The 21,290-nt window shown below is 54.5% G+C and overlaps 10 protein-coding genes across 10 annotated transcripts; 3 read left to right on the top strand and 7 right to left on the bottom strand.

The window, feature by feature from the left end:
- Positions 1–20: 20 nt before the first annotated feature.
- AYO21_05934 (hypothetical protein) lies at positions 21–1,379 on the bottom strand (the record flags this gene model as incomplete). Its single annotated transcript, XM_022655900.1, has 1 exon — positions 21–1,379. One exon carries the CDS (start codon positions 1,377–1,379, stop codon positions 21–23), a length of 1,359 nt encoding a protein of 452 aa, XP_022511820.1.
- Positions 1,380–2,240: 861 nt separating this feature from the next.
- AYO21_05933 (hypothetical protein) lies at positions 2,241–3,241 on the top strand (the record flags this gene model as incomplete). Its single annotated transcript, XM_022655899.1, has 2 exons — positions 2,241–2,751; positions 2,832–3,241. The coding sequence occupies 2 exons, from the start codon at positions 2,241–2,243 to the stop codon at positions 3,239–3,241; spliced, it is 921 nt and encodes a 306-aa protein (XP_022511819.1).
- Positions 3,242–4,952: 1,711 nt separating this feature from the next.
- On the bottom strand, positions 4,953–5,912 carry AYO21_05932 (hypothetical protein; the record flags this gene model as incomplete). The annotated part of the gene is made up of 1 exon (XM_022655898.1): positions 4,953–5,912. One exon carries the CDS (start codon positions 5,910–5,912, stop codon positions 4,953–4,955), a length of 960 nt encoding a protein of 319 aa, XP_022511818.1.
- A 1,728-nt stretch (positions 5,913–7,640) lies between these two features.
- AYO21_05931 (hypothetical protein) lies at positions 7,641–9,365 on the bottom strand (the record flags this gene model as incomplete). The annotated part of the gene is made up of 3 exons (XM_022655897.1): positions 7,641–9,155; positions 9,212–9,295; positions 9,348–9,365. The coding sequence occupies 3 exons, from the start codon at positions 9,363–9,365 to the stop codon at positions 7,641–7,643; spliced, it is 1,617 nt and encodes a 538-aa protein (XP_022511817.1).
- Positions 9,366–10,115: 750 nt separating this feature from the next.
- Positions 10,116–11,609, bottom strand: AYO21_05930 (hypothetical protein; the record flags this gene model as incomplete). The annotated part of the gene is made up of 5 exons (XM_022655896.1): positions 10,116–10,240; positions 10,300–10,867; positions 10,956–11,135; positions 11,213–11,361; positions 11,558–11,609. The coding sequence occupies 5 exons, from the start codon at positions 11,607–11,609 to the stop codon at positions 10,116–10,118; spliced, it is 1,074 nt and encodes a 357-aa protein (XP_022511816.1).
- A 386-nt stretch (positions 11,610–11,995) lies between these two features.
- AYO21_05929 (hypothetical protein) lies at positions 11,996–13,546 on the bottom strand (the record flags this gene model as incomplete). Its single annotated transcript, XM_022655895.1, has 1 exon — positions 11,996–13,546. The coding sequence occupies one exon, from the start codon at positions 13,544–13,546 to the stop codon at positions 11,996–11,998; it is 1,551 nt and encodes a 516-aa protein (XP_022511815.1).
- Positions 13,547–13,908: 362 nt separating this feature from the next.
- Positions 13,909–15,038, bottom strand: AYO21_05928 (hypothetical protein; the record flags this gene model as incomplete). Its single annotated transcript, XM_022655894.1, has 2 exons — positions 13,909–14,589; positions 14,643–15,038. The coding sequence occupies 2 exons, from the start codon at positions 15,036–15,038 to the stop codon at positions 13,909–13,911; spliced, it is 1,077 nt and encodes a 358-aa protein (XP_022511814.1).
- A 391-nt stretch (positions 15,039–15,429) lies between these two features.
- On the top strand, positions 15,430–17,627 carry AYO21_05927 (hypothetical protein; the record flags this gene model as incomplete). The annotated part of the gene is made up of 5 exons (XM_022655893.1): positions 15,430–15,519; positions 15,599–15,656; positions 15,722–15,782; positions 15,845–16,625; positions 16,683–17,627. The coding sequence occupies 5 exons, from the start codon at positions 15,430–15,432 to the stop codon at positions 17,625–17,627; spliced, it is 1,935 nt and encodes a 644-aa protein (XP_022511813.1).
- A 599-nt stretch (positions 17,628–18,226) lies between these two features.
- On the top strand, positions 18,227–19,826 carry AYO21_05926 (hypothetical protein; the record flags this gene model as incomplete). The annotated part of the gene is made up of 3 exons (XM_022655892.1): positions 18,227–18,580; positions 18,646–19,398; positions 19,464–19,826. The coding sequence occupies 3 exons, from the start codon at positions 18,227–18,229 to the stop codon at positions 19,824–19,826; spliced, it is 1,470 nt and encodes a 489-aa protein (XP_022511812.1).
- Positions 19,827–19,979: 153 nt separating this feature from the next.
- AYO21_05925 (hypothetical protein) lies at positions 19,980–21,029 on the bottom strand (the record flags this gene model as incomplete). The annotated part of the gene is made up of 2 exons (XM_022655891.1): positions 19,980–20,914; positions 20,978–21,029. The coding sequence occupies 2 exons, from the start codon at positions 21,027–21,029 to the stop codon at positions 19,980–19,982; spliced, it is 987 nt and encodes a 328-aa protein (XP_022511811.1).
- Positions 21,030–21,290: the final 261 nt, after the last annotated feature.

The following is a 21,290-nucleotide window of genomic DNA, read 5'->3' as shown; positions in this document are numbered from 1 at the left end:
AAATGAATAACCGAACTAAATCAAAGCCATCCCTTCGGTCCGCCCCACGTGCCCTTGACCATGGCCTGGTAGTAGACCCAGGGGAAAAAGTCCTTTTTGAGGTGCCAGAAGGCACGGCGCGGCGTACCCTGGTCGACGCCGACGAGGCGGCCAAACGTCTCGTGCGGCTCGCCGCCGTACCGGAACTCGGCGAGCATGACCTTGCCGTACTCGGTTGTCAGCGGGCACGACGTGTAGCCGTTGTACGTGGCGTCGGGGCTCTGGCCGTCGAGCGCGCGCGTCAGGTTCTGTACCAGCACGGGCGCTTGCGCTGTGATGGCCGCGGCGGTCTTGGACGTGGGCAGGCTAGACGCGTCGCCTGCCGACCACACGTTCGGGAACGTCGTGTGCCGCGTCGTGGCGTCGTCGACGTCGACGAACCCGGCCGCGTTGGCCAGCGCGCTGTTCTTGACGAACTCGTGCGGCCCCATCTTGGGCACCACGTGCAGCAGGTCAAATTGTCTCTTGACCTGGTCTTTCTGGTCGAGCCGGGAAAATATCGCCGTGTTGCCCTCAATCGCGACGAGGTCGTGCTGGAACAGGGCCTCGACGCCCCGTTCGAGCCGCAGCTCGTTGAGCCGCGCGCTGTACTTGGGTACGCCGAACATGCCGGGCAGGGCGGTGGCGAAGCTGATCTGGATGGGCGACTCGGCGCCCTTGCCGGCGTCGTAGAGGCCGCTGCGCTTCCAGTGATCCAGCGCGAGCCACATGATCTTCTGCGGCGCGCCCGCGCATTTGATGACGCCAGCGGGCTGCGTGAAGATGGCGTTGCCTTTCCGAAGTTTGCTGATGGTGGGCCACACCTTGCCGCAAGTGTTGTAGCCGTATATGGAGGAGACTAGCGAGTTTGGATCGGCCAGGGCCTCGGGCAAGCCCTTGATAGAGCCGAAGTTCACTGCAATACCCGGCACGACGACGAGTTGATCGTAGCTGACCTTGTCGCCGTTGCTGAGCGTGAGCGAGTTCTCCTTGGGTGAAAACGCGTTGACCCCCTCGTTGTAGAACTTGAGCTTCGGGTCGAGCAAACTGTTCAGCGGCTGTCGTAGCTCCTCCTTGGTCTTGAGTCCACCGCCCACCAACGTCCACCCGGGTTGGTAGTTGTGCCACTTGGCCGGGTCGACGACGGCAATGTCATTCTGCGCAAATCTCCCCGTCCGGAGAAGCTGATGGCTGATGGCGAGACCGGCACTCCCACCACCCACCACGACAACCTTGTGACTTGGAGCAGCAGGGCTCACTGGGGCGACGGTAGCGAAAGTTCTGCTGGTCGGGCCAACCTGCGCCGAGAGAATCGAAAGTCCATTGCTACAAGTCTTGGACGTCAAGGTTGTGCGAAACATGGCGGGATTGCAGCTCGAGGTCGTGTATGGGACTGTGGTGAGAAGGAAAGGAAAGAGCAGGACAAAAAAGAATGCGAGAGAGAGAAGAAGTTTTGCGATTAAGTCAGCGAGGCAGAAACATCGGTCACGTGTCGAGACTATAGAGTGTCAGCGTCAGGTCATACACTTTACATTTCCACAGCGAGAGTGGATTTCCAAGATGTCATCTAACGGCCGGATGGGTACTTTTGCTGGTCCCCGAGGATGTGTTCCGGTCTGTTCCCCAAGTGGTTTGACCGGGCATTTGCCACAAACCTACAAATACCCCTGAGCGAAAGATTGGTGAGGCTTTAGAAATTCAGGAGGGCCGCCAACAATGCGTGGCAATACGTGAAGCCCGATGAAATGACAAAGATAGTAATTTAGGGACTAGTGCTGGTTAGTTCCATCTCGCGCCGCTCTAGTTGGTGCTAGTGTCGGGGTGTGGATCCCTCGTCATCTTCTTCCTCTTTGGGGATTCTGAGCCCGACTTCAAATACTATACGAAGACGTCCTCGCTCGATGCCATATCAATATTGGAAAATCCACAATCATCTGGAAATGCAGTCTCTTCGCCATCGTCTTACAGGCGCCTCTCAGGCGACAAAGGGTTTGTCATTGAAACCGAATGCCGCAAGCCCTTCCACCATCGTCAATTCCGGCAGGCAATTTCGTCGTTCTGCTCTTCAGCCCAAGCAGACGGCTACATATACCACCCAGACATCTCCTAAAAACAAATCTTTGACTGGAAGCACGCATCGCAACGACATCTCGAGAATGGTAGCAGGCTGTGGACCGTGCAGCCCTCGATCTGTTAGCTCAACGCCGCAGGGAACGAGGGGAATGTCTCTGTCCCATACTGAAGCCGCTGCACCTCAGCAACCCATTGTCCACGACGTCTTCGAAACCAAGACCGGCACATGGCAGTACGTGGTTGCAGATCCAGCCACAAAAATCGCGGTGATCATCGACCCCGTGTTGGATTATGATCCGGCCACCCAGGCCCTCACCACCCAGAGCGCCGATACTCTACTTGCGTTGGTCAAGGACAAAGGCTACACTGTCGACATGATTCTCGAAACACACGCACATGCGGACCATCTAACTGCATCGTCGTATCTCCAACATCGCTTGGCTCAGGAGCAAGATCGAATGCCCATCGTCGGCATAGGAAAGCGTATCGGTCAGGTACAGAAATTATTTGCGAACAGATATGGAGTGCCCCGGGAAGAATACGAGGGTGTATTCAGCAAATTATTCGAGGACGATGAGACATTCAACATTGGAAACTTGAGTGCCACGGCCCTGCACCTCCCAGGTCATACTCCGGACCACCTTGGGTACAAGATCGGAGGTGAGTGTTGTCCCACATTAAACCATGCGATCATATTTTTTCTACTACGCATTCATCTAACTAACGTTTATGGATTCAAGATAATGTATTCTGCGGCGACTCCATCTTCCACGCAGACATAGGCACCGCACGCTGCGACTTTCCCGGCGGCAGCGCCAGGGATCTCTTCCAATCGGGCCGGAGGCTGCTCTCCTTACCAGACCACGTCAAGATCTGGACCGGCCACGACTATCCGCCCGCGGGGCGCGATGCTCCCGTGCCTTGGATGACGGTCGAGCAGCACCGGCAGCGCAACAAGCACTTGAAGGACGGCACCACCGAGGAGGACTTTGTGGCCATGCGGAACGAACGGGACGCGGGGCTGGCGGCGCCCAGGCTGATACACCAGTCCCTGCAGATGAATATCCGTGCTGGCAACCTTCCCAAGCCGACGGATGCTGGACTGCGATTGTTGCACCTCCCGCTGAAGCCCAAGAGCGTGGAGTGGTAGTGGTGATTATGACGGGCTGGCGTATGCGAACTCTGAGTTTCCTTTTCGATTTAGCATTAATCCTGTACCTGTATTTGCGGTCGCGGTGGAAGTGAGGTTTAGAGCCGAAGGATCAGCACCTAGTGATTTCAACAGTCCTGAATTCACTTCCCTCCGTGGCCATGACTTTCGCATACTTGATTAAATTCCAGTTCTGGGTCGGTATTATTACCCACACGTATTCTCATACGTGACAACCCCCCTGTCATCCTCGACAGCAGACAAGACTGCTATCATTAATTCGACTAGTGCGTAAATGGCAGACAAAGCGGTCTTGGCTTCTGATGCTCAAATTCCGAACATCCGCGAGAAGTCGCCTAAAATTCTGTTTTCCCACATCCAAGGGCAGGCTTACAGGTGCGGGCCTACAAGAAATGAATTCTGTAGTAGAAAACCCCATGCAGCGATGTGGAGTTAGGTACTATTGACGCGGACACTCACTTACCTTTTTTACATGGGTGAGTCCGAACATCAAAACTTGCTCATTTCTTATCTATCAGTACATGGACGCCGCAAAAAGTGGGTGTGGTGTGGTGTGGCTGCGCGACAATGTCCCACGTACGCGGATAAATTGGGGGAGTGACGTACGATACAGGGAGGGGCAAGGACTGGTACAGGTACAAGCACAAGTACCCGTACAGAGTGAATGGTGGCCTTGATCAATACCATAACAGCAGTGATGTTTTAATCCCCGAGTCTCCACCAGAAAAGTCGATGTGCTCGTAACTCGCACGTACCTAGTCGCGCTGGTCCCCGAATGAGTTGCAACCTCCGTTACGGCTGTCCGGAGCAAGGGCGTTGTGTTGTTTCAGGCTTCCTCGACGGGTCCCCGAACAAGAGCCAGAGCAAGCTCTTGCCCCAAAAGGGTACGAGGTACCGAGCCCTCGTGAACGTGCTCGTAGACCCGGATGACCGGAACAAAAGTCGCTGCCTCGTTGAATTTTCGTGCTCGCTGGCGGAAATACTTCCGTCGGTAAATTCTGGTCGGAAAGGTCCGCTTTGTCCCAGCAAGTAAAGTAAGTCACTTTGATGATGTTTTGCGAAAAATCAAAATGATAGAATGAGATCAAGTTCAGCGAGATATACGACAACGAGGCTACACGATCTGATATCACCAACCGTCTATTCATATAGTACTATTCTGCGTATTCCTGCATTGAATACCCCGTATTCCAGTTCAAGTTTCGAAATGCGGCAAGACCATTGGCCAGACCGCCGTCGTTAGAGCCGCTAGTGTTCGTTAGCGCGGATCACGCCATATTTGGGACTGGGAATTGGCTGATCACCCCTTTCTGCGTGGAGCCTTGTTTGGTCTTCCAAATTGTCCGTGAACACATGTTGCTGCTGATGCGAGTGCGGGAATATGGTATGGCTGGTTCATCTGCGTACATGGTGTCGATGCTTGTTAGTAAATACCTGTGAGATAGACTACTGGAAGCAAGATCTCAATGTATCCCGGGAATATTTGTCTTGGGACGCTATTCAGTAGACAAAGGCTAACGATAAGATCAAATGAGCGCAATGCTGAATTCTGATTCTGATGCAAAACGAGAGACGTAAGTGTCTTCCACCTCCCACTGTCTATCCTTTCTATTACTCCCCATCTGGTGCTCGTCTCGTCACATACATATAACAAATACCGCTCCATTAGATAGCTAGCACGCTCCTCATCTTACATCCCATTCCAAACGTGACCCATCAACCGATTCGCCACATCCCTGACATAACCGCCCGTTGCGCCCATTCCGTTGTTGAGGTCGTTGACGTCGACTCTGCCCGAGTTATACTCCCGTAGCGCTGCGTACCAGTTCCCTTGATGCTGGAAGCACTGCTTCAATCCATCGCCGGACTTGGTCCCCTCGGTTCCGTCTCGAACCATCTGCAAGATGCTCTGCGCGGCCTGTTGAGGGTTGAACTCGGCGCCGTTGTGAGATTGCATGATCCCCGGGTTGCGGACAGTTCCATCTGGCGATACGGTGGTGTGGACGCGCACGTTCCCACCAGATTCTTGCATGATGGTGCAAAGAATCACGCGGACATCGACCTGGGATTCACGGGCGACCGTTTCGATGGCGGTTTTGATGTTGGCAATCTCAGAGTCGGAGTCGTTGTACTTCATCAGCTTGGAGTTGCTGCTCCAGAGTGCAGGGTATGATGCCCACTGCGAAGTTGGAGGAAACTTGGAGGCAGGTCCACTGTAGTTGACATAGGCACCGCCTCCCTGCCCGCCACCGCTGCCTCCTGGGAGTGCTGCGAAGACCTCCTGGGCGATCAGTTCCCTGTCTCCCTCGGGAAGGCTGGGACCTTTAATGACCTCGTTGATGGAGATTTCAGTAGAGATGCCAGGATTTTCAGATTGAAGTTCGTTGAGAGAGACACCAAGGACATGGGCGACATCGTTGAGGCTGAACAGGAGTTCCAATGTCTTGGTTGGTAAGTTGATGTCTTGTCCGACCTCGAGGTGATCGGCGTCGACGCCTGGATTGGCAGCGAGCACGGCGTGGAGGTCGAGCTCTTGGTCGGAGGCGATGGCACTGAAAGTGTCACCTTTTTGGATCTTGTAGGATCCGATCAAGGTGCCAGCTACCTTGTAGTTTCTCTGGCTCTTGATTAGCGGTGCTTCGGTTGCCATTTTATTGTTGCTGAGAGGGTTGTCCGGGGTTATCATGAAGCTATGTCTTGAGCGAAGTCTGATGGATGAGGAATTGAGAATGCGAGAGAATCAGACCAGATATATATAATTACGTGAAAACGTGTGAGGACGGATATCTCTTACCATAATCGCCTGTTGTCCTGCTTCAGCCGCACATGTGACCAAGCAAGAATCTCCCTTGACCAGAGATTCCAGTCCTGTGATGTGCCATCCTCACCGGTCATTGCGGGTAGCCCGACCAGGTCTAATGGGAAAGGCAGCCGAATTGATGCAGGCTCTGTTTTTGGAATGCATTGTCCATTACCCTTTCAGTGACGATGAGCTCCCTCCAGTTTGACAGGCTATGTAAGTTGATAGTGTACTAGTCAGCTTGGAGTCAGGAATTGGACCTTTTCGGCGCTTGTGTGCAGGGTTTCATGTGAGAAGGAACGGTGGCATACCCTGTGGTGGGTTTTCTGTAAGGGGAAGACGGATGAATGCACACCGGTCTAGGGTCACAGCTCCGCGCCTGGATCACGCATCCTTGAGCGCCGAGACAAACATCAGCCTTGCGCGTAAGCGTGAGCCATGAACGACACTCAAAGCGTTGGTTGTCAAAGTCGAAATGTTTGCCAACGACAAGGCTTTATCTCAGCCTTGGAGCTAAACCTGTTTTGGCAACCTTCTCGAAGCCGTTTCTGTTCCATCAAATACGTCATCGAGATTCAGCTGCAACGCACCGCCGCGACTGACCGCAATTCCTCTCATCCTGTCCACTGAGTCCCTCACACAAGGTCGGTCAGGTCCTGTCAGTTGCCGAGTATCTGTCCTCCCAACGCCTCATTGATCGCGTGGCAGTCTGATCTGGGGATGACACTCGACCATGTGGCACCCAGTCATGGAGATACCACGGTGCTACAAGACCCGAATCGCTGTCCCACGGGCGTCGAGGGACTTTTGCTTGTCTGCATCATCCTCTTGATTGACTACAACTGAAATTATCACAGGCGTCAGGTTCGAATTGCCCTTGTGTAGAATAAAGGCGAGATGAAAGGGTGCGGTGAAAGACCCTGCTTCCAGCCTTGTACACCCTGCATCTCCGAGCTTCTCACCGACATCCAAGCGGTGCAGCAGGTGAATCAAGCTCAGCCTACATGGCTTTTATTCAGCTTGTTCCACAAGGTCCACAAGCACCGGTTAGCACAGCATAAGGCCCTTAGGGTTGTAAAGGCAACGTGTTTGCTGCAGAGAATCACCACCTCGCATCGATTTTCTGTCCGCAATACTAACGACGGACGACCCCAGCGAGAACGATGGGATCGATAGCCTGCTTGATGCATGAATAATACCCACGCCCCGGCCACTAAACCACGAATCAGAGAAATGCAGCGCACGGAAACTCTCGACTTGACGAGGACATCGCTTTAGCTGCTGCTGCATACCTGCCCCTCTGATTTGAATCTGACCAGTAGCTCATATATTCAATAGGAATTTGTTTTTAGTTATCAGACATTATTCTATACCTACCACAAGCTGATCTGAACGCAAGACACCAGTGTCCATCGACTTTGCCATGCAGGACGGCCGACGGCAAGTTGATGGAGGCAGCTTAGGGGTTCCGCATCATCAAGCCTGGCACTAAAGTTCAAGAGGTGATAGTATGGAAGAATGACCTTGACTTGACTACCGTCTCATTGCTTCGCACCTCTAGGTCATTAAGCATTTCAATCACGATTTTCTTTTACCACCTGTCCTTCCCTTGAAACTTCCCTCGAAGCCTGGCCTCCTGACTTTGGTTTTCTTCTGACCCTTTTCATCCTTCCTCTTGGCCAAATTCTCGACCCTCTTCTTCTGCTTCGCGTCTTGTGCCTTTTTCACTCCTTCCAACCGATCATTCCACTCCCTCTCACTCTTCTTCTTCTGGCCCTGTTGCCTTTTGAGTGCTTTCTTGAGCAGAGACGTGTTGTCCCGCACGTGTTCGCCGTGGGCACGCCGTTTAGCATTCAACCACATATCCTTTTGCTCAATTTCAAGTCGTTTCTGCTCATCCAGACCCGCCAAGCGAGCCTTTTTCGCTTCGGCGAGTTTCAGCTCCGTGGCAGTGTCACGGACGCCTTTCTTTTTGTGTTCCTCCACAACAGCTGTTGAAGAGGGCTCCAAATGGGTGCCATCCTCGAAAGTGATGCGGCCGAACGTAAAGTTGTTGGCGGAATTCGAGTTTGGAGATGAGCCACCGTTGTCCCCGATCATGGGAGACCGAGGTGACGCAAGCAGGGAGCCCGAACCACCCGGCGAGAAGTGCCTGGCAATCTCCTCATCTTGACGGCGAGCTTCTTCCTCCTTTTCTCGACGTTTTTGTTCTTTCTTAGCTGCCTTCTTGGCCTCTTCCTTCCGGCGTCGTTGTTCCAACAGCTCTTGTCGGTTCTTTGGTGGGCGACCATCGCCACCATCGGCCTTACGCTCTGCGCGAAATTGAGAAAGTGCTTCTTGTAGCCGTTCTCGGGGTGTTTTGGTTGTTGTGTCGTCGTCGTGGTTGTTGATCGCCTGCGCACTTGCTGGTGGTAGGGAACTCGAATGTACATGTTTGACAGTCTCGTCGATGGATGCGGGTTGGATGGACGACGTTGAAGACGTGCCGGACTCATGCTGTGGGGAGAAGACCTCCTCTGGCTCCTCCTCGGAAGACGCTGTGGATGGTGATTCTGCATCAGGAGAGCTCTTTCGCTGAGTGCTCACTTGAAGATCAACCGGGATCTGGAGATTTAGTTCCTTCTTCACTTCTTTCCTGAGTGCTTCCTTCTGAGGGTCATGAGGTTGTTGCGCTTCCTTCTTCTTGGCCTTTTGTCGTTCCAGCTTCTGCCTGGCCTTGTCCTTTTTTTCTCTTTTCCTTTGTCTTTTCGCGGCCCTTTCCTCCGCTTTCCTGCGTCGTTTGTCTTCTTGTGACTCGTCGACACCTTCGGGTTTGGTGGTTCCTTCTACATCTTTACCATCGGTCTTTTGTTTTTTCGGTTTTGGCGCTTGTGCGTCTTGAACAGCCTTTGGCGGTTCCACCTGGCCACCGTCGACCAAGTTTGAGTTTTCGTCAGACTCGTCCTCTTCATCGTCTCGTTTCCGCTTCATAGCTGCGGCTGCTGCCCTCTCATCGACTATGTCCTTTGCGCTTTTCCAATTATCCGGGTCGAGTTTAGCCATTTTTGCGGCCCGCTTCTGCTCCGGAGTCTGCTTTTTTCTTTTCCATTGATCCTGGCTGGAGTGTGAGAGTGTATTTTTGAGTGTAAGACATTCTTCATAGTACGTACGCTGACATCCTCTCCGTAGTAGAGTTTCGCAGGAATAAGGGACAGTAGACTGTCAAAGGACCGTGCGTGGCTCTTGAGCCGCTCCTACAACGAGATCAGTCAAATTTCCATCAGTGGCGCAGGCGGTGAAGCATACCGCCAATTCGTCGGCCATGATAAGTCGCAGACCCCGAATAATCCCAATCCTCTTCACGGTTCCCTCACAAGCCTCTGCCTCCTCGAGGGCTGTATGTTTGATTTGCCAAAGGGCTAAAGATTCTGCGCAACTCCGAAGTCCAACAACTCGACGGGCGGAAGCCAGAAACTACGAACCGCAGGCAAAGTGAAATCTTGGCAGCACAACCAATAATTAATGGTTGAATTGCCCTCGAGTGCTTGGCACGCCCACCGAGACGGCGCCGCTTTTAAGGCGACATTACTCGCGAATACTCACTTTTTCCTCGCTTTCACCCTTGCAGCAACTATGTCCCGTCCCAAGATTCCATTATTGGCGACGGCTAGGAAGATCCCAACTTTGGATCCTTACGAAGGGGTCTTGACTTTCAGAGAACTCAGTTGCTGCCACAGATCCACTGTGCCACTCATGTAGCGTTTCTTCATCATCATTCGCTCAACCTTCTCTTTGCGGCTTAAGGCTTTGTTAGATACTCGGAGCTCAAGTGCGACTTTTACATTGGCTCATCCTTTTTACTGACCCTCTTTTTATGTAGCACTCAGTATTGAAAGATACATGGCTCGAGTCTAACAGGGCGGTCCTGTGACTTATTTCAAACTAGCGTGGCCCTCGAATCGGATGCCATCTCTCCAAATCTCTCGGATTTTCAGCAGGTCGGAGATTTCTCACACGGGGTTGCCTTCAACGAGGAGCAAGTCGGCCTTTGGACCCGGCGCAATCCTGCCTCAGTCAGACCAGGAAAAACCGTTTGAAAGTGACACTGGTCGTGGCTCGGAGCGTCGCTACTGGCGTCAGACCCGCCTTGTGTACGAGGAGTTCGAGTTCAACATGTAGGTTGGCGTCAAACACCAAGCCTGGAGCGCCCTGTGCAGCATCCATTCCACCACGAGAGAGAGGGTTGAGATGTCCGCACGAGAAGACAGCAGGTGAGAGAACCAGCGGCCACGAGGGTCGGATTGAGCCAAAGCATTGTTCTTTTTATACAACTCGATGACTTTGGGGTTGTTGGGCTCGTCCAAAAAGGTATGCGTCAAACCATCCAACCCGGCCCTCATACATTCGGTGTTGTCTTGTCGGGATAGCGCATGGGCGGCGACATTGAATGCTTTTCCGTGTGCGGCCTTGACCACTGCAGCCTGCACCGCTTCTTTCGTTTGCGCGATGCCGCTCTGTCCAATGGCTCGGCCACCCTCGTGTATGAGTTTGACATAGTCCGCGCCGTCGCTGATGGCCCTGTTGATGTAAGCTGCCGCAAGCACAAGGGTACAAGACAGTCGAAACATCACGCCGTGAGAGCTGACCGCATTGTTAGGGAAATTCTCTTCGACCCAGGCGGACCACCCGCCATCGATCGTGGCCGAAAAGTGACTGCTTTTGACATTTGGGTAATCTTTCCGCTCTTCGGCCCACTTCTTTTGTAACTGCGCGTTGGCATGGGTATTGTGCATTCCCATGAGTGTCGTGCTACCGAAGCGAAACGACTGTCCCCCCCAGGCGTGGCTCGCGATATGGGTGACAGTGCGCATCGATCAGACCCGGGAGCGGTAAATGGCCCGGCTTCCAGTACACCGGCAGCCCAGCGGCGTCCTCCAAGTCGGTGCCTATCTTGGAAATGATGCCATTTTCGAAATTCCCTTGGGGGGTTTTAAACGAGAGGCCGGGGGTCTGGGGGGAGGCGACTCCACTCTGTGCCGAATCAGGCAACACATCTTCCGAATCTTGCATATTCTCCACACTTCGGTGCCCCACCTGTTCAAGGGCGTTTGTACACCCGAAGGAGCCCATTACGGCCACCGCCAAAACCGGGAAGAGACATTACTGCCCACGGTGAACCCGTGGACGTAGTCTAGAGGATCGTCCTCAGGCTTCGGGCTGTTCACGTCTTTCCCAATGACCACCATCAGCTCTCCTTCGTAGTCGAGTTCTTTGGCAACGGCATCGACAGCAATGTCTTGGTATGACCCGGCCAAGGTGTCTGCACCAAGTGCGCGTCAATATGTCGACCCCGCGGCTCGTGCACCAGAGAGTGTGCTGTTGGGGGGACCAACGTAACAGCATACTTGGTGAAGACGACCGGGTACGATGGAATTGGCAGCTAGATCGGGATCTACCTCATCAACACCGTACAAGGTCCAAGATCTGGGTGGATGAAAACATGGTTCGCTCGCTACTCACCCCGGCTTCCTCTGCGTGCACTTTGTTGTTGACCCCAATGCCAATCATTCTCGGGATCGAGGCCAAAGAACAGAGAACCTGGACACGCAGCAATCAGGTCTGGACACTTGTGATCCACGGTTTACCAGGCCGGATCCCAGGCAGCAGGGCACGTGACAAGGCTGGCAGCCGGCGAAGGAGCGGGATGGATGGATGGATGGATCAGTATTCTAAGTCTTGAGAGCGAGACTTGGACTATACAAAGTCTGCTCTGAACTGAATATTCGGTAGAATATGTGAAATTGACCACGAAGCCAAAGCTAATATTCAGGTTCGGTCTATGGAGTATGACTGTGATACATATTGCTGTGATGTTTCTGGAATGCATCTTATCCCAGCGGGGAAACAAAAGAAAAGCAGAACCCCAATTGCAGCACGGCTTGACCAATCGTTTCTCAGGCGTTTTCAAAATGTTTGCTTGTTACCGTCGCTTCAGCCTTTTCCCCGACGGTGATCTCGATCCCGGCATGTTCCTCGTCCTGTTTTCCCTGTAGGGTAAAGTCATACAGCTCGGCACTGTCACCGAAGATGGCCGCAATGCTCTCGAGAGGCACGCCCCGAGTCTCGGGAAAGAAGACCCAGATGATGACTCCGCAGAGAAAGCCCGGGACGACGAAGCAGAGGTAGAACTTCCAACCGATGTTGGAGAATGCCAGCGGCGCCACCTGGAGCCAGACGATGTTGGTGGCACAGAGACCCGCCATGCCCAGTGCGATGCCCTTGGCCCGGAGATGGGTAGGGAAGATTTCGCCCAAGTACACGAATTGGCCTCCGTCGACCGTCATCTCGAACCAGAAGATGTAGAGGAAGAGCATGGAAACGGCGGCCCTCAGCGCGCCGGGGTTCGGATTCGCCAGGTCGCTGGCACTGGTGGCATAGCTGGCGACTAGGGCGCATTCAACCGTCAGACAGGCCACGCAACCAAGAATCCCGCCCGCGATGATGGCCGGGCGTGAGACCATTTCGATGGCGAACAGGGACGCCAAGGCACCGCCGAAAGCCACGGTCATCCAGCCGACCTGATAGACCAGTTGCTTGTCCGTGTCGTAGCCAAGGCCACGATAGAGGGTTGGACCGTAGTTGTTTATGACGAACGGGCCGGTCATTTGGATGCCCACCGTCACGAAAAGCCCCATGAACGACCTCTTCCGGTAGGTAGGTTTGGTAAACATGGCCCACCAGGAGGCTGCGAGCCCGCGATCCGCGCGGACCTGTCTCTGGATCTGCGCATACTCGACTTGGGCCTCGGTCGGGATGTGGAGTTTCTGCAAGATCCCCAGGGCTTCCTCGGATCGGTCCTGCATGATCAACCAGCGAGGCGACTCCGGGACCTTGATGATGACCAACAACAGGAGGATCGAAGGCAGACACTGGAAGGCGAGCGGCGCCCGCCATTGGTCGATGTGGTAGAACCCAAAGCCCACCCAGTTGGACAGAGCGAACCCGAAGATGATCATGGCTCCGTGGACGTTGACGAGGATGCCTCGAACATTGGGGGGTGCCACCTCGGTCATGAGCACCGGCACGGCCGACACGATCCAATACGCCGCCAGTCCAGCCATGAACCGGGAGAAGATGAACATGCCGACGTGGACACTGCCGGCCAGGAGCGCGCCTGCAACCACATTGATGATGGAGGGGATGGCGATGCCGGCTCGTCTCCCCCATCTGTCGGCAACCCACGACACGCAGAAGGTCCCAAAGAACCCTCCAGCCTGGTATAGAGAATTCATGAGGCCGATTATGTCCGTGGCGTCGGAGCGCGTATCGAGGTCAAAGTATTTCTGGAACGACGGCTGGCCCAGAGTCTGCGATATGACGCCCGCAGAGTAGCCGTAACTGATGGAGCCAAAGCCCATGGCGAGGATCATGATGATGTTGTAGAACTGAAACTGCCGACCACCGACATGGTGGGCAACTGAAGGTGCCTCTATCATGGCCGCCATCGATCGCCCTGAAGACTTTGGTGACGGGGCGGTTCAACACGTCGTGGGGAATTGACCAGGATGTTACAAGGCAAAGAGTGAACAGAGATTTGATCAAAAGTCCAAGCACTTATTTGTCGTGAGGTCAATCCCCTTTTTAAGCCTTTTGCGGGAATGCGGGAGCTTCCCTCATTGCCAGACTGGAGAAACCCTGGGGCCGTTGCGGGTTTGCCGGTTTGCCGGAGGGGAGGGCGGGGAGGATAGAAAAGCCAAAAAAGCAGAATCTTTGACAACTGGGGGGAGGATTGCGGAGGAAGGGGACAGGGATCTGGAACAATGGCCTCAGTGATTGTATTCTTTGCCTATACCCAAGGTTCTACAGACTATGACGAGCCGACCTCTACCACAATCTTCCCAATTGCCGACTGGGCATGGAGAGCCTTGAATGCTTCCTTAGCCTCCTCCCACTTGTACACCGCCGCCACGGGTGGCCGGAGCTGGTGCTCTTCGTAGAGCTCGGCCATCTTCTGCGCCATGTCGTTCCGAACCTGGAAGATGGCACGCATGGTCTTTGCCCCGAACAGCAATGGAGGGATGATGTCGGTAGGCTTACTGTCGGACAAAAACCCAATGACGGACACGAGTCCTCCATGTTTGGCCGACAGAAGGGATTGCTCAATTGTCCCGGCACCGGCCACATCTAGAACGTGGTCGACACCCTTGCCGTCGGTCACACGGAGAACCTCCTCTGACCACGCGGGGTGCTTGGTGTAGTTGATCAGATGCGTGGCGCCCAAGGCTTTGGCCGTCTTCAGCTTCTCGTCCGATGAAGACGTGGCGACCACTGTGGCTCCGGCGGCGGCGGCAACCTGGATCGCGCACGCGCTGACTCCACCCGTCCCTTGAGTCATGACCGTCATGCCCGGGCGAAAGGGCTCGGGTCCGTAGAAAAGGGCGTTGACTGCAGTGCCGGCAGCGGCAGGCAGGGCGGCCATTTCTGCAAACGTGAGATGTGCCGGAGCCCGAATCAGTCGGTTATCGTCCTTTGCGAAGAGGATCAGTCTCTACATCACGGCATCATCAAGCACAAGATTAGGGAATGCCGCGTTGAACCTACCACAACCGCGTACTCTCGCAGTGTGCCTTGAATTGCCCCTGCCCCGAGGCCCTGGGACTCGACCAATGTAGGAACATGGCCATCGATCCAGCGCATGGCAGTGAGCAGGACGCGATCTCCAGGCTTCCAGGTGCTTCCCGGCCCAACCTCCTCGACGACTCCGGCACCGTCGGCACAAGGAGTCAGATACGGTTCTGTTTTGATGGGGTAGATGGGATCGTGTGAAATCACCATCATATCTCGTGCATTGAGCGCCGCGGCCTTGATCCGCACTAGAGCTGTGCCTGGCTCCGGTCGCGGCTTGGGAAGATCATGGACCAGACGCAGATTCTCAATGCCGGCGGTGGTTCGCCAGTCTTTGGGCTCTGATGGAGCTATTTGCCAGGCCGAAGGCATGGTGGTGGCAGTCCGCAAGTTATGTGTGCTATTCCGGCGAGACTGGCCAGGTCTATGGCCCAGGTCAAGTTTATAGCCAATCTCGTCATGAAGAAGCTTAGAAATCAAGGGTGTTGTGGCAAGCTGTGAGAAATTGTCAGGAATTGTCAGAAATCCGTGGCACTGAGTTTGAATCTTCCATCAGTCTTGCAGCGTCTCGTCCCCGCCCAATGGAGGAACAAATGTGGGTATCCCCGGCATTTCCGGCAACTCCGGCAATAAACGGTAATGGCTGGGTTTAAAGCCATCCGTCTTTCTTTTCTCTCTGTTCAGCTTTGGCTATTCGGGTCACCATCCTACGCCATGCGGCAATGCATCGAGTGCCACGCGAAACTGGAGTTGATGCATGATCATGTCACTTCACAGCCATCCTGCGGGGATCGAGAACAGGAGGCGCAATAAGCGTGCCACGGTGGTGTGCACTCGCTGTCACGATAAGAAAGTGCGTCCACTCCCGCGTACTGTTGGTTGTGTCCGTGGTTAAATTTTTAAAATCCAGATCAGATGTGACCTGCAGGTAGTTCCCGGACAACTCCAAGAACGATGTTCAGGTTGTGTTGAAGCGTTTGCCGAATGCCGGTGAGAAGCTGCCTGCGATGCCACCTGCTTGCGACTGGCTAAGACTGACTTGACCCAACCCACAGCTATCGGCCCTCACAGCGAGGCACTGTCCGAAGACGCGATCGCAAAGCAGCCCCAACACACGTAACAGACTCAGTCGACCCAGCCTTGCCCCCGGGAGATAGGCCTAACGTGCTGCCTCCAAGCACCTCTGGTCCTTCCCCAGCCTTGGACAGCAGGAATGGAGGGCGAGTCAATCATGCACAGGCTGACATTGACGCATGGTCGAGCGCCATCCATGACCAGCCAAGCCAGACGAGCCTCTCACGTGAACCGGTTGCAGAGCCCATTGTGGATGGTCGCAATCCCAGCCAGGCAATCGTGACGCCGGGACAGTTGAGTCTATCGTCGCAAGGAAACAGCCACCGTGCGGCGTACCTTGGGGAAAGCGGATATATGTCCATCTTCAGGCACGAATTGGCCGAAGACGACGCGGAAGATTCTCAGGAGAATGCGACGGATCTACAGTCGACTCACTTGATGCCCGTGTTACAAGAGAGCTATCTTGACACGTATTTCGAGTACTGCCACACCTGGTGTCCGATTTTGGACCGGGAAACCATGCAAACCTGCCTGGAGTTTTCAGAGTCGCAATTGTTGCGCGAGGCATTGGCTGTTCTCGGCAGTCAGCTCAGTCCTCCCTTAATCCGGCACCCCAAACCTATCCAACACTTCCAGCGGTTTCGGAAGCTGTTTTATGACAACAACGAGAGCCAACCCTTGGTCAGGATATGCGCTGTGATGTTGTTGTATTGGTGGAGTTCAGGACCCCCAAACGTCGTGAGTATCGACACCAATTGGTGGTGGATGGGGGCGTCTATCAGGCTGGCCCAAGAAATCGGGCTCCATCGAGAACAGAACACAGAACATGTCTTGAGGCCCGGAGAAACCAACGGGCTAAGAAGACGAATATGGTGGACATTGTTTGTAAGCCATCGTTCTACCTGTTGCCACGCTGCTAACCCTCTCCCCCCCTTCTCCCAGGCCCGAGACCGTCTCACCGCGCTTATGCAGGCCCGGCCTTGCGCAATAGATCCTGACTATTCCGATCTGAGGATGGCTTCCGTAGAGGATTTCCCCGACCCCAACGACCCCAAAGCCGAGATCTGGGTTCATTGGGTCAGGCTCTGCGAGATTATCGGTCGAGTGGGCAAAGCCATTGCGCAGGGGAAGATTCATGAACCTGGGTCCACGCCAGCAAATGATCTAATGAATTGGCCACGGGATCTACCAGATCATCTTCAGCTGCCGATTTCTGACGACAGGACGGTCAACTTCAATAGAGATGTGCACATGCTGCATCTCCCCTATCTGGCCACAACCATTCTGCTACACCTACAAAAGACTACTGACAAACTACCGCGGGCGTCGATGACGGCCATCATCGCCGCCTCGTGCGTGTCCAGAACTCTCCAGGACATTCTTGCCCGTGGAACGCTGCGCTATCTCCCCGGCCAGACTGGCTGGTACATATCGATCTCAATAATAGCGCTGCTGTATGCTCGAAGTATCGAGGCACTGACGACCCATGCGGACGCCGAAATCTCCATTCTGCTCGCGGCTCTCAAACAGATGGCTCTGCTGTGGCATTCGTCCAAGATGTTCTTCACCGGCTTTCAAAGAATTCTGGAAACGGACCGGACTCATATCCAGCCTTCTTTTGGACTCGGCAACGCCGCCGGACATGCAGAGGTTGTGGACCAGACACAGGCGTCGCCCACGCTCAACGACATCACTGCAACCGCCGACTCGAGCTGGCGGCAACGGTTTCCCTACGTGACGATGAACACCAGTCCCTTGATATCTGCCTTGTTGGAGGACACGGTCAACATCCCGTTCATGGGGATGGAGTCGTCGCAAGTCAACTACCTGTTTGACTTTTTGGACGATCTCGACCCTGACATCCTCCAAATGGACCTGAGTCTTTGAGTATTGCAGGGGCTAGGTATTTTCCCGACACCCTTGATCATCGTGGTGTTTAAAAGCAAACCAGACACAAGAGCGGATTTCCCGAACGGAACAGATCAACCAGCTCATGTCTTTGAGGATTCTGTAAAACCAGGCATAGCTAATAAAAAAAGGGGGCGTGATACAAATTCAAATGGTTTTTATTCGAACCTTTTAGTGCTGGATGTAACAACAAGTGGCGTTTGAAGAGGATCATGGTGATAAAAGAGTCTGATGATCACGAATAGCAAGAGAAAAATAAATAAAGAGAAACGTGTCACCTAGACAAGCGGTTCGGGCAGTAGACTGGCAACCCCCCCACCAAGAGGCCGCGGAACTGACAGTCGCTATGCCTTTCCCTCCCCTTCGGCTATTGAGCTGGATATCCAGGATGGATGGACCCGGCAATGCCGTGCGTTGCCAGCTGCACAGCCTTGCCCTTTGCCCCCTTCGTGAGATGTATAGGAAGAGTCGTCTCATGGCTCTATTGGTACTTTGACCACGTCTCTTTTTCTGGAGTTTGGCTTCTCTTCTCTAACCCAAAACATCCATTCTTGAACCTCCCTCCAGTCGACACAGCCATGGCTCCTCTCGAGTTCAGCATCGACCGGCTCCCGACAGACCTGTTCATCGACAATGAATTTGTCCCTGCCCGGTCTGGCAAGACGCTATCTGTTTTCAACCCGAAGGACGGATCTCTCGTGTCGGACAAAGTGTCCGTGGCTGGGCCGGAGGACGTCGACATGGCGGTGCAAGCGGCGGAAAAGGCACTCCCCGCGTGGAAGCGATTGAAGGCGGTCCAGAGACGAGACCTGATGCTCAAATTGGCGGATCTGATTGAAGAAAACATCGAGGTTCTGGGTGAATTGACGCGAATCACTCTGGGAGCGCCGTTTGAGACCTGGGGGAAGCACGAGATTCTGATCGCCGTCGAGGTATTGTTCGCTCGCTTTTCCTTGGTCCCCCCGAATGTTCGGGATCGTGCTCACAAAAGGCCCAGACATTCCGGTACTACGCAGGATGGGTCGACAAGCTTGCCGGAGAGACATACCCGCAAGAAGACGGCTTTCTCAAGATCGTCCGAAATGAGCCCCTAGGCGTCGTGGCCGGCATCGTCCCCTGGAACGGGCCCATTGGGTCCATCGGCATGAAGGCAGCGCCCGCTCTCGCGGTCGGCAACTGTTTCATCCTGAAACCCTCGGAAAAGACCCCGCTGGGATCGCTCGCCATCGGTACCCTCATCCAGCAGGCTGGGTTTCCTCCCGGGGTCTTCCAGATCCTGTCTGGGGACGGCTCGACGGGCGCGCTGCTCGCCAGCCACATGCGCGTGCGCAAGGTCAGCTTCACGGGCTCGGTGTCTACGGGGAAGAAAATCCAGGAGCTGGCCGCCAAGAGTAACTTGAAAAGAGTCACCTTGGAGCTCGGCGGGAAGTCACCCGTGGTCATCTTCAATGACTGCGACGTGAAGAACGCCTTGGAATGGGCGGTCAGATCCATCACGGCCAACACCGGCCAGGTCTGTTTCGCGGGATCGAGAGTCTACGTCCAGGAAGGCCTCTACGACAGCTTCCTCAAGCAGTACAAGGAGGCGATCGAGGCGCGCGCCAAAGTCATGGGCGATCCGGATGATCCCAAGACCGAGCTCGGCCCGCTCATTGACGAAGCACAGTTCCAGCGCGTCTCTGGCTTCATAGAGCGGGGGCAAAAGGACCAAGGACAGATCCTGACCGGCGGCAAGAGAATCGGAGACAAGGTAAGCAGTTCTGCGGAGGCTAACCACGAGGACCTTGTCCTGACTGACGCGGGACTCATGGACAGGGATACTTCCTCGAACCCACCGTCTTCACCAACGTCAGGTCGGATGCCGAGATCTACAGGGAGGAGATTTTTGGCCCCGTCGCCGTGATCAACAGCTTCAAGACGGAAGAGGAGATCATCGAGTTGTCCAACGACACCGAGTTCGGGCTGATGGCGGGCGTCTTCACACAGGATATCAACAAGGCATTGAGAGTGGCTTCCGAGTTCGATGCTGGCACCGTCGGGATCAATTGCGTGAGCCTGTTCGCCATGACGGCCCCGTTTGGAGGCTCCAAGCAGAGCGGAATTGGCAGGGAACTGGGACTGGCTGGGTTAAGGGCGTTTACGGAGCCCAAGACCATCCTCGTCAACATGAATTACTGATAGAATAGCAGAAGAGGAAAAAAAAACTGTTGAGATGTAAGAAGCGGGTGTCCTGGGTCACCAAACCCCTCCTCGCTCGCCCTCTCTTCCTCTGTCTCTTTCTCTCTCTCTCACTCTCTCTCACACACACATCCACACATCCACACATCCGACTCAGCCTATTTTCTCCAGAGCTTGATAGACGCTGTTTTCCATCTTCTCCATGTCAAAGTCCTGAGACGAAATACCTCGTGGTCCGGGGTCGAAGAAGGCTGCCACATCTCGAACTTGATTTCCTGACACTTCGAGAATAGATCCCCCGGCCACGTGCACCAGGCCTTCTTTCTGGGTAGATTCATCCGTTCCGGCATCGCCACGGAGCAAAGTGCTCACTTGATCCTTTTCGACCATGTCGAGCATCACTTGAGCCACCTCTTCGGGGGTGACCCAGGCGGGATTCTGGGAAAGAGGGCCGCTCTTGTCTGGGGAGGTCGACCAAATTGGTGTGTTGACCAGGCCCGGGGCCACCGCGGCGATTCTGATGCCCAAGCGTCCCTCCAGAGGGCCCATGGTGCGGACAAAGCCATTGAGGGCGTGTTTCGCGGTGTTGTACAGGGGCGACCACAAGGGAGCCACTTGGCCGTTCACACTCGAGACGTGAATCACTGTTCTCCGGGGCGGCACACCGGAGTCTCCTCCTCCCTTGGCGGCCTTGAGCTCTCGCACTTGGTCCATGATGGCCAGCTGCGTCAACCGGATCGGGTGGGTCAAGTTGATGTCGAGCGATTTGTAGCCGTTTGTAGCCACACTGTCGACGACTCCAGGGTCCGTCCCTGGCGGTCTCCAGAAACTGCTCCAGGTGGGCTCAAAGACGCCGGCACCAGGACAAACAATGTCGACACGCCCGAAGCGGCTCTTGGCCAGTTCGTATGTGTCGGATAGATCTTTCCACGAGGACACGTCGGTCTTTTGGAAGACGGCTTGCGCGGTCGCGGGGGGCCGTTGGTGGGCGTTGACGAGCTCGAGGGCTTCCGGCCGGAGAGTCAAGTCTACAAACACGACGTTGCAGCCGCGTGAGAGCAGGAGACGTGCAAATGCAAGATTGATCCCTATTGTATCATCTCAGTTCCCTTGCAAAAGACCAAGAAGCAAATGGGTGACTCCAAACTAACCAGATCCGGCTCCGGTGACCAGAGCAGTCTTCCCTGCCACGGAGCTTGTCATTCTGTCTTTGCAGTTTCCGTACGCCGTCGATATTACTTTCGTTGTTGTACTCCCCAAGACAGGTGTCGAACTTCAAAGGCCTTGTTACCCCAGAAATGCCAGTGGTGGGAACTGGAGTATTCTGAAATAGGAGCAAGGATCGGCGGCTCTGGCGGCAACTGAACAATTGCCGGATGCCGACAACAGTTTTGTGCGTGACGCGCAGCTTCGAAATATAATTCTTTTTGTTCACAGTGGATTGCGGTGTGAGAACTGGACTGG

Source organism: Fonsecaea monophora (assembly GCF_001642475.1).
Source record: "Fonsecaea monophora strain CBS 269.37 chromosome Unknown Scaff39, whole genome shotgun sequence".
NCBI classification, from domain to species: Eukaryota; Fungi; Ascomycota; class Eurotiomycetes; order Chaetothyriales; family Herpotrichiellaceae; genus Fonsecaea; species Fonsecaea monophora.
The sequence above is the reverse complement of the archived record's forward strand: the minus strand, read 5'-3'. Positions and strand labels throughout refer to the sequence as shown.